The sequence below is a fragment of the Zonotrichia leucophrys genome, chromosome 13 (assembly GCF_028769735.1).
Source record: "Zonotrichia leucophrys gambelii isolate GWCS_2022_RI chromosome 13, RI_Zleu_2.0, whole genome shotgun sequence".
In the NCBI taxonomy this organism is placed as follows: domain Eukaryota; kingdom Metazoa; phylum Chordata; class Aves; order Passeriformes; family Passerellidae; genus Zonotrichia; species Zonotrichia leucophrys.
Window position 1 is genome coordinate 7855086 of NC_088183.1, and position 16393 is coordinate 7871478.

A 16393-nucleotide genomic window follows, 5' to 3' on the forward strand; every position below is an offset into this window, starting at 1 on the left:
GAGTGGCTGAGTGACCGTGAGAGAACATGATGAAAACGTTCATTTTGGGGCGACCCCCGCTCGCCTCCCGGGCCGGGCCGGGCGCGGCCGCCGCCGCCTTAGGGCGCGGGTCCCGCCCGCCCTCAGCGCCCGCCCCGCCCCGCGGCACGTGACCCCCGGGGGGAGGCGGGCGGGGGGCGCGCGCTCTGCACCTGTCAGTCAGCGCGTCACTTCCGCCCGTCGCCGCCGCTGCCGTCGGGGACCCCCCGCTCGCGGCTCGGAGCTCGGAGCGGCTGTGAGGGCACGGACGGCGTCGGCTCCGGCAGCGCGGCGGCCGCGGCACACGGCGCGGGCAGCGGCCGGCGGAGGAGGGCTGCGAGGAGAGCGCAGCGGCGAGGAGAGGCCCGCGCCGGCCCCCGGGGTAGGAAGAGGCGGAGGAACCTGCCGGTGGTGCTGAGGACGGCGGGGAGGGCGAGTCACCCGGCAACGGTGAGGGGCGCGGGGCGCATGCGCGGGGGGTCCCCGTTCGGGCCGCTCGGTGTCACGTCAGGCTTCAGGAACCTTCTGGCACCGGCCCGAGCGGGGCGCGGGAACTTCCTCCTGCCCAGCCGCTGCAGCCGCGAGCTGCGAGCTGTCAAGGGGCGGCAGCGTCCCCCGGGCTGCTGTCGGTGGGACGGCAGCGCTGACAGCCCGGCTCCTGCAGGAGTGTGCGCCCAGGCTGCTCCCTCCTGGCACGGAGCGGCCGGGTGCCACTGGCAGGGCGCGCTGACAGCCCCGGCCCCGCTCCCTCACAGCCCCGGCCTCCCTGACAGCCCCGGCCCCGCTCCCTGGCAGTCCCGGCCCCGCTCCCTGGCAGCCCCGGCCCCGCTCCCTGGCAGTCCCGGCCTCCTTGACAGCCCCGGCCCCGCTCCCTGGCAGCCCCGGCCCTGCTCCCTGACAGCCCCGGCCTCCTTGACATAACCAGCCCCGCTCCCTGGCAGCCCCGGCCCCGCTCCCTGACAGCCCGGTGGGTCCCAGAAGTTGGCCCAAGGGCGGTCACTGCATCGCCTGGGTCACCAAGGCAGCGCTGGGTCATGCACTGAACGCGCCAGGCTGTGACCGAATATATCTTCCGAGGGCTTTGCTGCTGTGGGTATCCATTGTTCATGGAAGCTCCTTAGGGATTTCAGTGGAAATGTTTCTTGCTATCAAAAAGTTGCTTTAATATGAGATGGCCCAGTGTTGGGGTGCTCCTTCAAGGTTTGGAAAAAACCAACAAAACCCGACAACAAAAAAGCCTCCCATCACAAACTGCAACGCCAGCTTTTAATGCACAGCTCTCTTATTCTCAAATTCCTTGGTCTGGCTGCATTTTAAGAAATTTGTACAAAATTTCTTACTGCTGCCAGGCTCAAGATGGGGAAAAGAGGTAACAGATGAAGAAAGTAAATACCACATTATAACTCTTGCCTGTTAAAAAAAAAAAAAGAAAGAAAGTGAATATATGAAGAACACACAGTTGTTTATTTTTTTTTGGCATATGTTCCTGAATGTCCTCAGGGATGGAATTGTTAGTTTGTGAATTTAGAACAAATTGTTAAACTGGATTAGTGTTTAGATTTGAAGTTTTCCTGTCTTCCATGCAGTTTAATCTGCAGTATAAAAAGAATAGAAAGCTGATTTGTTGGCCTATATTATAAGCAGTTTAGCTATTTTGTTTTCTTTCTTTTTTTTTACTGCTCATAACTAGTAAATTGCTTTATGTGTTCTTTGTTGCATAGACTTTAAGATATTTAAGATCTCTTTTAATCTTCTTTGTCTGTATTTTGTACATTGTTTGGCTCCATAGGGATTCTTTCCTTGTCTCGACTATGTAACAATAAGGAATTAAATACCTCAATGCTTTGAAAGCATCAAACTGGAAATTTACAGTATTGTTTTAGAAAAATCAATCAAGTAGAGTGTCCCATGGTTACATTTAAGGAAGCTGACTCGGAGAGGCTCCTGGTAGCTTTTAATGCTTGCAGATTTTGACACAAACAACATGTCAAAACATCTGAGTTTGGCAAATGATAATTTTTATCTGCTCTGTGTTAGTTTGGGCACTTCATTTTTGTGTTGCTTGAATGAAGATCCTCATAAATGTTGAAACACTGGAGGATCTTCTTGCACTCACAAAGACTGAATTTAACATTTGTCATGTGTGGCTCCTACCCTGAGAGCCTGTGCAAGCAGTGAAGCATTGCTCTCTAATGTATGTAATGGCATGTTTGAAAAGCAGGTGAGGCTGGAGAAATATTCTGTGTGTTTGGAGCAGACAGCTGAAAGTTCTGAGTCCCTGCTTGCTTTATGGAAGGCTTTATGGGCTTGGCTTTTTCCTTCTCTAATACTCAACCTTTGGATTTCTGCTCAATTGCCACAGCTGAGCAGTGATGCCCCTTTCCTTGGGGAAACTGAGAAAAACCCACCAAGTCTGAGGTGATTTTTTTTTTAGTTTGGATTTTTTATATTTTTATGTGCTGATTCTCTTTTTTCCCCCCATCCCCCACAAAAGAAGCTGTGGCTGCATGGAAGAGGAAGTGATGTTGGTTCAAGTTGTCCTTTAATTCCGTGCATAGCAGCAGGTTAACCCTGCTGCCATATTAGCACACAAAAATCTCCTGTTCATTTGGGTGGGAGTGAATCAACTAGTGCAGGCTAATTCATCATTTCCATCTGTAAGGATGAAGGATGGAAACTTTTTCAACTTTTTTTCCTTGCATTGCAGGCCTAGCTGTATATTTATTGATAAATTCAGACTGTTCATAACATTTTATCCAAAACATATGAGGAGGAGATACAGAAGTGAAGGAATATTAAATCTTCTGGGAAGGGCTACAGAAGAGGGAGATTGTTACTTGTCATGCAGCTTGTAAAGGGATGGCTCTATCAGTTTTTCAGCAGAGGGACTCTATGTCTCTTGTCACAATTGGATTCAGGCCGAGAATACAAGAATTTCACATTGCTCCCTGGAAAATCAGTATAATTGAGCCATTCAGTCTTGATAACTATTATTTTCTGTAAGGTGAGAGATCAGAAATTTTGTTTGAGAATGAGTAGCTGTCTCAAGGCTTGGTAAATTCAGATTTATTTTCACAGTTTGTACTGGCTTGATAGCCAGCTCTTGAGATTTGTGGAAGTTCAGTCGGTTCAAGTGAATTCTGTGGATTATGGCACCCTAAAACATAATATATTTGTTACTGCATCTTCTACCAAGCTTTTTTTTTGTTTGTTTTCCTGTGGAGCTGGTTTGTTTTGAAGTCTTAAAAACATAGTTTAGAAGGTCAAAACCTGTTAAGTTTGCAACATATGGGTGGAGTCATTCCCTACAAGAAATGGGTAATATTTTACAGGCCCATATTCTGATTAGTGAAAATAGTTCTATTGTGATATTAACAGTTCTACTCTTGTGGTCTTTCCCCTGTGAATGTGTGAAATCCTGTATATTTGTCTTAAGAAAAAAAAGAAAAATATGCCATTTGAGCTTCAAACACAGATAGGGCTTTCTGTTTGTGTTCAGACTCTGGTTGCAGAGGCTTTTCCTATAGAGAGCTTTAAATGGTTTTTATTTTCTTCAGTGTTTGGACATTTGTGAGGCCGTTTGGGTGGGGCATGTGCTGGGTGGGAGCCCCGCACTGACTGCCCAGGTTCAGTGCCCTGGCAGCTCTCTCTCCTCATGTGGCTCTGCTGTTCCTGCACTGTGCCAGCACTGAAATTTGTGCTCAGCTCTGTAGGACAATAACACATGGACAGAACTGAAAAGGTGAGAGCTGCAATCTTATCCATGTGGTTCTTTCTTCCTTTATACCCTTTTGTAAGTGTGTATGTTTGAAAGGTTTGCTCTCCTTTCTGCTGAACTTTACATTTAATGAAATCTTTTGTTGTCTTGGCACTCTAGAAATATAATCAGGTTAGTTAATTTTAGTCTGCAATGTAACTCTTAACCTTGTGATTTCTTCAAATTTAGTCATAATTAAGTTTTGACAGAGGACCTCAATACCAGACCCTTTTTTTGTGGGTTTTTTGGGTCTTTTTTTTTTTTTTTTTTTTTTTTTTCCCCATCCCTTGAAATTCAGAGAATCATTGCTGCAGCACTGAACTCTTGGTTGAAATGTCTCTCTCCTGCAGTGGGGGTGCTGAGCCTGTCCTTTATTTTGGTGGCACCTGCTCAAGGCTCTGTTTGGGTAGCAAAGGGCTGTGAACCATTTTGTGATTGCTGAGTTCCAGTTTGTGTTTCTGCTGACCTGTTTGGGAGGGGAGCAACAAACTGATGATAAATGTATGTAATGGGATAACTTATGTATAATGAATTAAGTGCATTATATATTTATAGTTTGCTTTTTTGGTGTCTCTGAGATAGCTTGGCTTCTGTTCCAAAGTCTTTTTTAACAGCAGTGACAATTGTTAAACTGCTTTGCTTTTAGAACGTGAAGCTTGCAAGTTGCATAGTTTTGCTGATAATTTCTTCCTGTTACTTTACTGTACTTCTAGAATGCCATTGCAGCCAGGTTCTGCATGATCTGCTGCAGGGGCAGTGAGATTTGTGTGCTTGTGGAGCAGAGCTTTGCATTGGGGGGTGGCGAGTAGGATGAATATAATTAGCTGTTACACAAGATACAAAAGCCTTTTTATTTATTAACTACTGTTGTTAAGAGTGTGATGGGATCTGTGTGAGCAGGAAGTTTCTTTAGAATTCTGCACATGTGCATTGGCAGCAGCAGATGAGAGCAAATCTGGCAGTGTGTGGTGGTGGGTGTGAGCACTGAGCAAACATCTACTTTTGCTGGGATCGCTGATGGTTTTATTTTCTTGCTACAATGTACTTGGAGGATTCTAAGTTGCTGTAATGCTGGTAAAAAGCCTTTGGATTTTATCTAGTAAGTCAATATAAAACATTCTTTTTTGCTTATCAAAACCAGCTAACATTTTGATGACCTCTCAGCTTGTTCTTTAAAAGCGTAGAATATTTTTGGGATGTTGCTTAAATCAGTCACTGTATTTGGGGTTTTTCTCATGGATTGGATCTGTCTCTCCTGAGGGTCTGTGAACGATGGGCGTTTTCAGAATGTGCTCAGGTTCTGTCAGCTGAAATTGTAGACTAAACTTTAATGACTGGAAAATAATTACTAATCAGTATTATGGTTTCTTGGCTTGTAAATAAATAAAAAACCCCCACAAATTCCAAAATTATATTAGTTTTAGTTATATCTCTTCCAGAGGCATTTTCATGAGGTGTTTTGTTTCTTTCTTGCATGGAAACGACTTAAAAGGCTTAATTTAAATTGTTCTAATTTGTAAATTAGAAGGCTTGCTGCCACATTCCCAGGGAACAAAAATTGCATTAGAATTGCATTCCACTAAATCTTCTGTTGCATTTTTTTGTGCTTCTACTTGCTGTGTCAGTATGAGCAGTATTTTGTCAGCTGAGTGGTTTTGAGACCATCTCAGAAGTGCTGCTGGCCAACGATGGAGAATTTGTGTTTAACAGCACTGAGGTTTAGTGTGTGTGTGAATGCACACGTGAGGGCACACACAGCCAAACTGCTCATTAATGAGAGCTGCTGTTCGTGCTTCTGCTGACTCCTGTTTGATTGTGTGCAAAACTGCAGTGGGCTGCTGTCCTTCTGATTCCTGCTTAACCAGAGAGCAAACTGGGCAGTGAGGAGTTGGGAACCATAATGAGAAACAAAGGGAGCAGCAAAGTCACATCTGCTTGGGAAGAAATTCACTCTAACATGGATTCCTTCAACACTGCAAGTGAAATTTTGTAGTTCTACCTAATTTCAAACAGTATGCCTTAATGGGGATGGGGATTGTGTTCCTAAGAAGACCAGCTTAGTAAATTTAAAATAATAACTGAGCCCAATTTGCCAGTCTAGACTTGTGGCTAAAATACCTCTTGGTAGCTGATTTCACTGAGCCAGAAAGAGGAAATCTTGCTTTAAGAGTCTATTTTAAGCTGATCTTGCTGGTTTTAAAACTTTTATTTTAAATAATTCTTGTTTTGACTTTCAAATGTATTAATGAGTGCTTAAATGTGATTATTCTTTTTACATAGAGGATGTTCTGTGTCTGTTCAAGCACTGGCACATCTCTGCATGCCTTTTACTGTACTCTTGAGACAAATTTGTCCTTTTCTGTGTCCTGTAGAGTTCTGTTTGTGGGATTAATTTCAGTTTGTCTTTTGTATAAATTTTCTGCAAGCCATGTCCCCTCCCCAGCCTGGCCATCTTTTCAATTTTGACTGGATTATTTCAAACAAGCAAAATGCTCTGTTTTTACTTGTTAGCTGAACAAAAGCTGAAAATCAGACGAGGAAAAGCTCTTTTGCCCAAAAGCACTTCATCCATTGGGAATGCTCACAGTAATTGGAGTATACAAACGGCATGAGAACCAGTCAGTGCTAATTGTTCCAAAATTCAGTTTCCTTTTAGCTGGGGCTCAGGAGGTGCCCAGGGAAGGCTCCTGGCTCTGCCCTGCCTGGCAGCTGCTCTGGTGGTGTCAGGAGGAGGTGATTGCATGCAGAGTTCCTGGGATTCCACCTTCCAATCTGCCTCTTAGCTTTTGGCCAGCATTTAGAAATTCTTCTTAGAAAATCTGTTTAAAATTTGATCATTTCCAACTTGGATTGACAGTATGTTTGCTGTAGGCAGCCAGGGGGATATCACAGGTTTTGTCTATAAGTAAACATAATACATTCTTTTTCTTCAATCAAATCTAGAGGAAGAAATCAAAAACTTTGAGACTGTAATGTTTTTGTGGAATTTAGTTTGTAAATAATTATTGCAGACAAGGAGCATTGATCTCTTTGCACTGCAGGATGTGTTTGTGATCTGTTAGGACCCAGTTTGCAGGCATGTGATGCTTTACAGGATCCCAGCACTGCAGCTGAAAAAGCCAAAAAACTCGAGGTGTGTTTCCTGAGAAGCTGGGACAAGCCATTTTGTTGCTTTTTACCCCTCTCTAAAAATCTTAGTTTTTACTTTTATGTATTTAAAAAAAATATTCACTGGCGATGTTTGCTAATGCCATGAAATAATGTATTAACACAGAGCAAAACAGCAGGCAGTGTTAGCTTTGGGCTGGTTTCAGAGACAATATGAATTTCTTGCTACATAAAATGAGCAAATAAAAGAATTGCTGAAATAGTTGAGACTTGTGGCAGACATTGTACACGCAGAATTAATGTTTTCATTCCTATGGCAGTTTCAGTTTGCAGCCTTTCTTTGTTTATTTTTGCTTGTTGCTTCATTCCTTTGTTTTAAGGAAAGGTGGTGGAACACTGAGGACTTGCATTTAAAATGATGCCCATATATTATTTGTACTTCAGTCATTAATGTAAAAGCTGAACTAAATGTAGGTCTAAATTTCCATGTGTATTCCTCAAATATCAGCAGTTAGCCCTGTATTCTGTGGGGTTTTTAGTGGCATTTCATGTGTGGGTGTAAATTCTTCTCCAGTTGCCAAGATAAGTGAATGCTGTTATGATGGCAAAATGAAGCTCCTGGTGCTGTTTTCCCAGCAGACCCTATGAAGAACTTGCCTTAATTAAAAAAAGCAACCCAAATTTTTTTAAATAATGCCAGAGAGCACTGAAATCCACAATACAAAACAGAACTCTGTGTTTTACCCTCATTTGAGATGCTTGGGCTCAACATGTTGCAAAGGACATAGTAAGTTTTTTCAGTCCCTTGTGAAATTGTGGTGTAATACGTGGTTATAATAAGGTGTATTTTTACTTTCCTGCATTTATGTTTTGTAGAACATGATTGTAGCTTAAGGATGTTTTTAAATGTTTGTAGTAACAAGCAGGGGAAGTAGATTGAAAAAATGAAACCAGAGTGTTTATAATTAAACTCAAGCTAGGTAGTTTTCTTTTGTGTGGGTTTTTTTTTAGTTGCTACTTTTTGTCTTTTTCTTGATAGAACTTGTGAAGCATTTAGGTTATGAGGGAGAAATGTGCTCAGAAGGTTCAGGATAATATGGGCAGAAGAAGAAAGAGTGGACTGAGTGGGTTAGCTCCTGTTTGATTGGGGCAAAATAAAGAAATTTAAAAACTCCACAGGATTGCTTAGAATCTGTGAGAGACTCTGGAAATAATCCTGAGGGTTGCATGTCCTGTCCTGGTTCGTGTGCCTGCAGTGACTGCACTTCCTGAGTCACAGGAGGGCAAGCAGGAAAGCTTCTGATCCACAGAAAAAGGGCAGATAAAATGTTTAATTATTAACAGCTTTTTACAATGTTGGAAATAGCAGGAAGTAAAACTTGCTGAAATAACTTGAATAACTTTCAGAGTTTCTAGTTCTTTCTAGATTTGGTAAATGTCAGATTAATTGTATCACAGCCTGTGGAGATAGCAAAGCCTGAACTAAAAGGGAAAAGACTGAACTGCTCTGAAAATAGATTGTTGTGTATAATGATATATAGAAATCTGTGTGTCTGAGAAGGTGAAAATGAGGCTTTCACTAATTTTTCTAGGTGATAATAAGCCATATAAAGCTTTCTTCAAAGTATAAACCTGGGTTGTAAATCCGGTTTTGCTCTAACAATGAGACAACCAGGCTGTTTCAACTTCATTCTTACCTTGCCAAGCCCGTTAAAATAGAAGCTTGTATTCTTTTTCTTTTTCTCATGCCCCTTGAATGAAATTAATATTCAGGCAGCCTGTTCATCTGCTGAGCTTTCATGTCACTGAACTGAGCACAAAGTTGCCTCTGCTGAGAAAGCTGGGCTGCAAGATTGTTCATTTGGTGCAGAATTGTGAAGAAGTGGTTACTTCTAATTTGGCCTTTTTATTAGGTGATGTTTGTTTTGAAGGTTTGTTGGGTTTAGTAAGTCAGCCTGAAGCGTTGTGGCAGATCCACCAAAGGTTTTCTCCCAGCTGCCCTTAACCCCCCAGCTGGCCAGTGTGAGGTTTTCTGTTCATTGTGGACAAGCTGACTTTGGTAGAGCTTGAGAAAATGGACTGTGTGCAACTTCATATTTTAAATTTTGCTCGATATGTTTGGATTGATTAAAATCTACTTACATGCAAAGATTATGTTGACTTTCTCTTAAAATACCAGAACAATAAATAAAAATGGCTGTACCAGGCCTCCATAAATTATAGGAGGTCATGAATTGCAACTGCTTCATTGTTGGAACCTGGTAGGATCTTTTAGTAACCAAGAATTTGCAATAACAGATTTTAATATGATAGGGTGGAAAAAAAAGTAAAAGCCATTGACTAGAATATAACCCTTCATTTTCTGTTGTCAGCTCACCTGGAGCCCTGATCTCAGAGCAGGATTCACTTGTGTGAGGCTTAAGAGATTTACAGCCTGTGTGTAATACAAGGCAATGGACAGAGACCATTTAAACACTTCTAAGCCTGAAATATTTTTCCTCTAGGCCTCAATGCAAGGAAATGCTGAGGAGGTGGAAGCAGTCTTACATAGAGATTATGACCAGCTCCCTCAGCACATGGATGCACTTTGGGGAGGGTTGGGAGCAGCAAAACTGCTTTATTCCAACTGCTGAGAGTACTCTGGGCTCCTGTTGTCATAGCTAATGAATGGTCTGGCATTTTGGTACTGGAAGCAGAGGGCTTGGTTGTCAGGAATTTGCAAGTGAAGATAAAGTTTATTTGTCCTGATGTGGAACAGAAGCAGGAGCTGTGGGAGAACAAAGGCAGGGAAGGTACTTGTCTCCAGGCTGTCATATCAATCTCCAGTTATGAAACAAAAGGTTTCAGTGAATGTTTTTAAGCTGTGGAAAGGCTCTTTGTTATCTCATGTTGGTGATGAGTGTTGTGGTTATGTGTGTGTCACAAGCTGCTTTTGCCCAGTCTCAGTTGCTTGAGTTTATTTAGAGCAGGCAGTGGGGAGATCAGGGGGCTGATGTGACTTGGACTGATTCTGGGCATTACATTGGCTCCACTGTGCCATGAAGCTGCAATTTAAGTTTTTAATACCACAGAAAACCAGAAAGGCAATTTACTGTGGTTTGTAGCTATTTTGAGAGCTGAGAACATGAAAAATGTCCAGATAATGTGGATTCTAAATAAAAGGTGGCAAAAGTGTGGGTGGTTCTGTGGAATCTGACATGGGGGAAGTTGTTTCCCGTATCCAGACCTGATGATCACTTGGACTCTGAACTGGCAGTTAGGACACGTAATAACTTCCTAGAAAGGATGATCAGTACCCTCAAAAACTGCTTGACTGTAAAGGTTCCTTAGTTAGGATTTAGGTTTTGCTCTTGCTGTTTAAAGATGTTGTATTAGACCAGTGCCTGAGATCATTCTAAAAATTTCATAGCCATTCAATATTTTAGCATGGTAGGTACTTTAAAACACTCTGTGTAACCTACTTAACTCTCCTTGATTCTTTGGAAGAGGATTGAATGAGTCTGCAAATTATTTCATAATTGTTAAGACTTAGATGTCCAATGCTAACTTTCACTTCAGATTTGGTTAACTCATAATTGAAAAGAGGGATTTGCTGTTTTAGGGGCTCTCTCATAAGCTGTGCTAATGTGGGCTTTATGCTTTCTTGTTCAGAACAAGAAACTGATGATTTGACAAGAATTCCTCTAACGTGATGTTTGGATTCCTGACTGAGTTGAAAACTGTTGAAAACTTTATGATCTAATAATATTTTCCTTCTTTTCAGATTAACTGCTGAAGTACTGATCGAGTTCTGCTATTCTTCAATGAGGAACTACAGGCTGATCTTTTGCCATAACCTTAAACAACCATAAATGACAGAAGAATGCTTGGTCAGTGAGGGCAGCTGGCGCAGAAAGCGTTTTTCAAACTCGGCTGTTTAAGTACTCTGAGGTGGGTTCCTTAACTTGCTTTGCTAGGGAAAAAATAAAGGAAAAGCAAGTGTGAATTTCAGGATGTCTAATCTATTAGAATTTACCTCTTGGTAAACTGAGAATTTTAGTTTGGTTGCAGTGCTTTGACTAACAGCATTTACTTCATGTTCTATGTGCCAGCTTCTGTCAAAGTGACTGCTGGCATTTAAACAAGTATGTTTTCTTTTCTTTTTATTAGTTATTTTGAAAGGACAGTTTCTTCTTTCCTAGGAGAAATATTTTGGTTCTGACAGGATTACAGCCTGACTGACTTACACTGCCCTTTGTTATCCATCTAGATCCTTTATCAAGCAAGGACTTGCAAGTGAAGCTCAAGCTTCTGCATGATAGAATGGTATCACTGAGCATCTAGAAACTAGCTTTGGGGGTTTTCTGATCAGTAAAAAATTTAATTTGATTCAGGTGTGGAAAGCTTTATTATGTAGACCAGAAAATGCCAAGTATATTTTAAAATTATTACAGCCCAGTTGAGTATCACAAAATACTTAATAATTTCATATGATTGAAACTTAGGGTTTTGGTTTGGTGTGATCCACTGGTTTCATTTCCTGTTGAGAGGCTTTTGTATTGAGTTCTGAAAGCCTGGCTACTAAATACTGTCAGAAAAAGTACTGAGGAATTTACCAAAATACCTTAGAACTTAATTAGAAATGTATTAACTAGAATTTTCTGCATTTTCCTTCCTGCTGTATACATTCTTCTCAGTCCTCTGTTGAGGGCTGGACAGAACACCTCAGTGGTGGTCATTTACTGAGCTGGCTGTGTTTGGGGACATGAAAGCAGTGCATGGATGGAGACAGACTAGAGAGTATTTAATTAGGTAATTAAAACACTTTGTGTTACAGATTAATGCTTTCCAAAACATACATTGATCTGGGCCTTTTGGTTTTAATTTCTCCTATTGACAGAAAAGACAGCTTTGATTTTTGGCTGCAAAAAGATATGAGGAAGAGCTCCTCCCCTTCCTTGAGTAACTGCAACTCTGTTCTTGCCAACAAAATATTTGGAATTCCACTTGATGAGCTGCAGCAAGAAGGGCAACCAGACAATGAGGTTCCATTCATAGTCCGCCATGTCGTGGACTATATTGAGGAACATGGTATGTACCACCTTGCCTTAGTTAAAATAATGTATTTCACTGTCATCCTTACAGAATGGACTGTGGGCTTTGAGGAGTACTTGTTCCTGAAGTGAATTATTCAGCTGGATGGGATTTGGTTGTTTTGGGTTATTTCCTCTTTTGCTCCTTCTGTTATGTGTATCACAGTAATGTAGTCAGCTCTGCAGGGCACCTCCTAGGAAATGCTGTGCTTTAGGTACTGCTAACATGTCCCATGGTATTTTATTGTTACTGGGCACAGGAAAGTGTGTGTTGGGAAGGGAACTGTGGAAAACTGTTGTCCAGAAAAAGTTTCAGTCAGTATGGGAATTGTGCATAGCCGATTATCACTATTTTCTCCAATATATTTGTCCACACCAGAGCTAAAAGTTTATTTCTGCATTTTTTTTTTCCAACTCAGGGGGTCTGGAACAAGAAGGACTTTTCCAAGTCAATGGGAATGCTGAGACAGTGGAGTGGCTCCGGCAGCGATACGATAATGGAGAAGATGTGGACCTGGTTAAAGAAGCAGATGTACCCTCAGCTATCAGCCTTCTTCGATTTTTTCTTCAAGAACTTCCAGAGCCAGTTATTCCAGGCAGTTTGCACATACATTTGATGCAACTTTCTCAAGGTAATAACTCTTGTTGATTCAGTGTTTTTATTTCATGATTTTAAGAGTAAAACCCAGTATTGAATTGAGATTTGTAGTGGCACCAAGGTGTCTTTGGTGCTCTGTGTAATAGTAAGAGTGATAATATTGCTGTGTACTTTGGCAATGTTATCTGTCAGGACTGGAAATGGGAGTGAAGAATATTCACTTGGTGTGACAGCAGAATTCCCTTCCATGACTGTAAAATCTAGTGTGAAAATTGTGTTTTTCCTCTCATCTTTGTATAGATCACTGTGGATAGGTTTACACATGGATTGTTTCTAGGATGCAAGTCCCCATTTAGTTCCCTTTTGTTAAATATATAGAGAAACTTCACTTAAACTTCCAGCTTATTGACTTTACTGACTTTTTTAAAGTGTAAAAGTTATTTCAGAAAAATTTAAAGTTCTCTGTAACAAGGAAATCAAACCACATAAACACTTACACAGTGCTTTCAGATGCTAAAATAAGACTTTTGATTTTCTCTAACTGGGTTTTGCCTGTCTGATAGACATCTCAGTCAGTTTTCAGAATGACATCATCAGCTGCATTTGAGGCAGAGGAGTTGCTTAAAGACGTGCAGAAGGTTGGTGATTGTTGAGCCGAGTGTTAGTTCTGCAGTTGGGTCAGGCTCAGGTCTCAGGGTGCCTTCATCACACACAGGGTGTGGCCTGTGGGTGTCCTTAGGAGCTCATTGCAGGCAGGTGGCTCCTCACAGAGAGGGGATTTGGCTCATTGGGGTGTGAATGGGGCCATCCCAGAGCACGTGGCCCTGTGTCCCTGCCTTGCTGCCACAGGACTTCAGTTAGGGTAAAAATGTTCTGCTTTTGGGTCTCTGGTTGTTTAGAATTTAAGTTTCAGGAGGGATGGGTTAGACAAAGTGTCTGTTCAGAGTGGTCTCATTATCACCTTGCTGTGGTCTTCTTGTAAAAGTCTACATTGTTAATGTACTTTTTTTTTCCTGTTCTGTTTCCAAAGTGCAATTTCTAGAGTAAGAGCTGTCAATGAAATGTTCATTTTCATGTGTTATGTGTTTAGACAACCATTTTCTGTGCTTGATTGCCTGGATTCAGCTGCTGTAGGTGTTGACTGTGTCTGAGCAAATGAAATCCTGCAGATCTTGCTTGGTGCTCCTGTGCATGCTCAGCAGGGAATTTACTCACTCTTTGCTTTGATATCAATAACTGGGATGTCTCTGCTCTCTCATCTAGAGGGGCAGAGATGGTTCATCATCTTCAAACATTCTTTTCCCTCTCTAACTGATCTTAGAAGAGTTTTCAAGTGTCTGAGAAAGAGAGAGAGGCCTCTTTGTATCAATTTTTCTCCCATTTTGCTTTCCTGACATTTCTTTTCCTATAGATGAAATTTCTCAGTTAGGTACAAACAGCTGTAAATCTTTGAACCTTGCTGCCTGTAAGGCTGATGGGGTAACAAATAAGATTTATGGGGACATATTTTGATGAAGAGTATAGTTAAATGGGGTGAGAAAGAGGAGATTTTATGGTGACCCTTTCTCAGATCTGAAATTGAATCAGCAAGCTTCAAGCTGAGCACTGTGAAGATGATTACATTGAGATAGCTTGGATTTATCAGTTAAGTATTCTAAAAGCAGGTAGAGTGGTGAGAATGGGATGCTTGTAAAGGAAAAGGTGTCAAGGCAGCGTTGCCAGAAGAATTTCAGTAGATGGCAGTTAACTCACTGCTGGAGCTGTTGCTGTCTCTAGAGCTCTTCTGTGGAGCTGCTGTTATGTAACAACGGTGAAACAAAAACATTTCAGAGTTTGCCCTCTGAAATCAGGAATTTGAGTGGGCATTAATTGGGGAAAACGTGCAGAAGAGAATGTGGTGGATTGTGAACAAATGCAAGAAAGTTTTCACATTGTAGGTTGTGGTTTGATCAAATCAGTTGTCTTTTCAGAAGTAATTGTCAGAGGCAAAAAGCTGATTACTGGCAAATAGGAAAAGATACCTTCTTTATGACTAAAATATTTTTATTTTTCAGATTATAATAATGAAGATGAATTTGGAAGAAAGTTGAGGTTCCTCTTGCAGCAGCTTCCACCTGTTAATTACAGTTTGTTAAAGTTTCTGTGTAAATTTTTAGCTAACGTAGCATCACATCATGAAGAAATTTGGTCAGCAAGTTCTTTAGCTGCAGTCTTTGGCCCGGATGTTTTTCAGTAAGTTAATTATAAAAGTTAATTCACTGTTTCTGTGGGAATTTGTGTCCCTTTGTAATTTTAAGTCATTCCTGGTCCCTGAGCAACAGGAATAAAGTGCACAATATGTTTCAGGCAGAATCCTTTTCTGCTCCCACCCACTCTCTCACCCCAGTTTGGTTTTACAATTTTTGCTGAGATTTAAACAGCAGCTTGTCTCTGAGCTGTGGCATGAGAAACCACTGTTTTGATGATTGCATTACTGTATTTATTCTGAGGTTCAAATATTTTAGTGATAGTATGTAAGGCTACTATTTGTAGCAAGAAAACAGTTCTGGAAAAAGCCTGGTTAAGTACCAGCTTATACTGTTGTTTCCTCTCCTCAGGAAAATATTTGACTTTTAAATACTCCTCATGAAAATTTAATTGACTGAATAGTTGCTAATTCATGATTTTTAAATATAAAATGGTATAAAGCTTTATAAGGCAGTAGTGTGAGGGCATGCCTAAAGTTCTGTGTGTTCAGAATGGGTAGGGGGCAATGGTGTGAAGTGTGGCACTGAGTCATAGGAGACATCCAGAGGTGTTCTTTGGGGAAATGTTGCATTTAGATTTTTAAACTAAAACAGTGTTGAAATCTTTAGCATTTACACAGATGTGGAGGATCTGAAAGAACAGGAACTAGTTAGCAGAATAATGGCAGGACTTCTGGAGAACTACTATGAGTTTTTTGAAAATGAAGAGGAAGATTTTTCATCTACTAATGATTTAAGCTCAATAACTGAGCAGGTAAGAATATTTTGAATGGCTATATGTTACCACTTAACTGTTATACACATTTGTATTTATGAAAGATTTATTGAAATACAGGTTCTTTAGTATGACTTAGAAGTTTCTTGCAAACTGACAAAACCTGACATTTTCTTAGTGCTTGTGAAATTCTTGATTTTATAGTAAGTGTAGCTGTACTGTATAGAAAAATACATAGGAACTAAACCAACAGTGATATCCTGCCCAACACAGACACTTATAAACAGCTTTCTAATTACCAATTTAGGAATAAAGAGCTGTTTTTTGATCAAATGAAGAACAACTCTGTTGTTGGTCTTGGTCAAGAGTGTTTCTAGGTGTGTCTTACAGGAACATACAGGGTCTCACACTCCACTTGATGTTATCAGTGGTGCTTTCCTGTGCCAAAGTTTTTGAATGGTGTTTCTGATTCTGAGAGTTGAAAATGATGGATTTTCTGTAAAGAGGAAAAAGGGGAAAAATAAACAGCTGCTAAGGTAGGTAACAAAAGAGTACTGAATTTTACAGCCTATTTCACAAACCCCTCCTCCAGCAAGACAGGTAAGGCAAGTACTGGGACACTTGGCTGCTTCTTCCCCCTGCAGTAGGTGCTGATCTGGTGTGCCAGGCTGGGCAGCAGCTTCTGGAGTGAGCAGTGTGTGCTGTGAGAGCTCCTGGGGCAAACTCTGCCCCTCTGCAAAGCAGGAACCTGGCACTGAGAGCTGCCCCAGCCCTGCTGCAGGCAGGGAGCTGTTGAGCAAAGCTGGGCTGGGGCTCCTGCAGCTGGAGGAGTCCCTGGCTTGGGATCACTGCTCTGTAAACCAGAGCTGCTCTGTGCTC

General features: G+C 41.5%; 1 protein-coding gene across 3 annotated transcripts in view; it reads left to right on the plus strand.

The window, feature by feature from the left end:
* The first annotated feature begins 216 nt into the window (after nt 1–216).
* The window catches only part of FAM13B (family with sequence similarity 13 member B), a 43861-nt gene continuing 27684 nt past the window's right edge, over nt 217–16393 (plus strand). For 2 of the 3 annotated variants that reach the window (XM_064724612.1, XM_064724614.1), the window contains exons 1-6: nt 217–468; nt 10647–10813; nt 11763–11953; nt 12375–12587; nt 14608–14785; nt 15409–15553. In XM_064724612.1, coding sequence (XP_064580682.1) covers nt 11797–11953; nt 12375–12587; nt 14608–14785; nt 15409–15553 — 693 coding nt within the window. In that variant the 5' untranslated portion in view covers nt 217–468; nt 10647–10813; nt 11763–11796. The remainder of the gene's footprint in view (nt 469–10646; nt 10814–11762; nt 11954–12374; nt 12588–14607; nt 14786–15408; nt 15554–16393) is intronic. The other variant, XM_064724613.1, reaches the window with a different exon arrangement.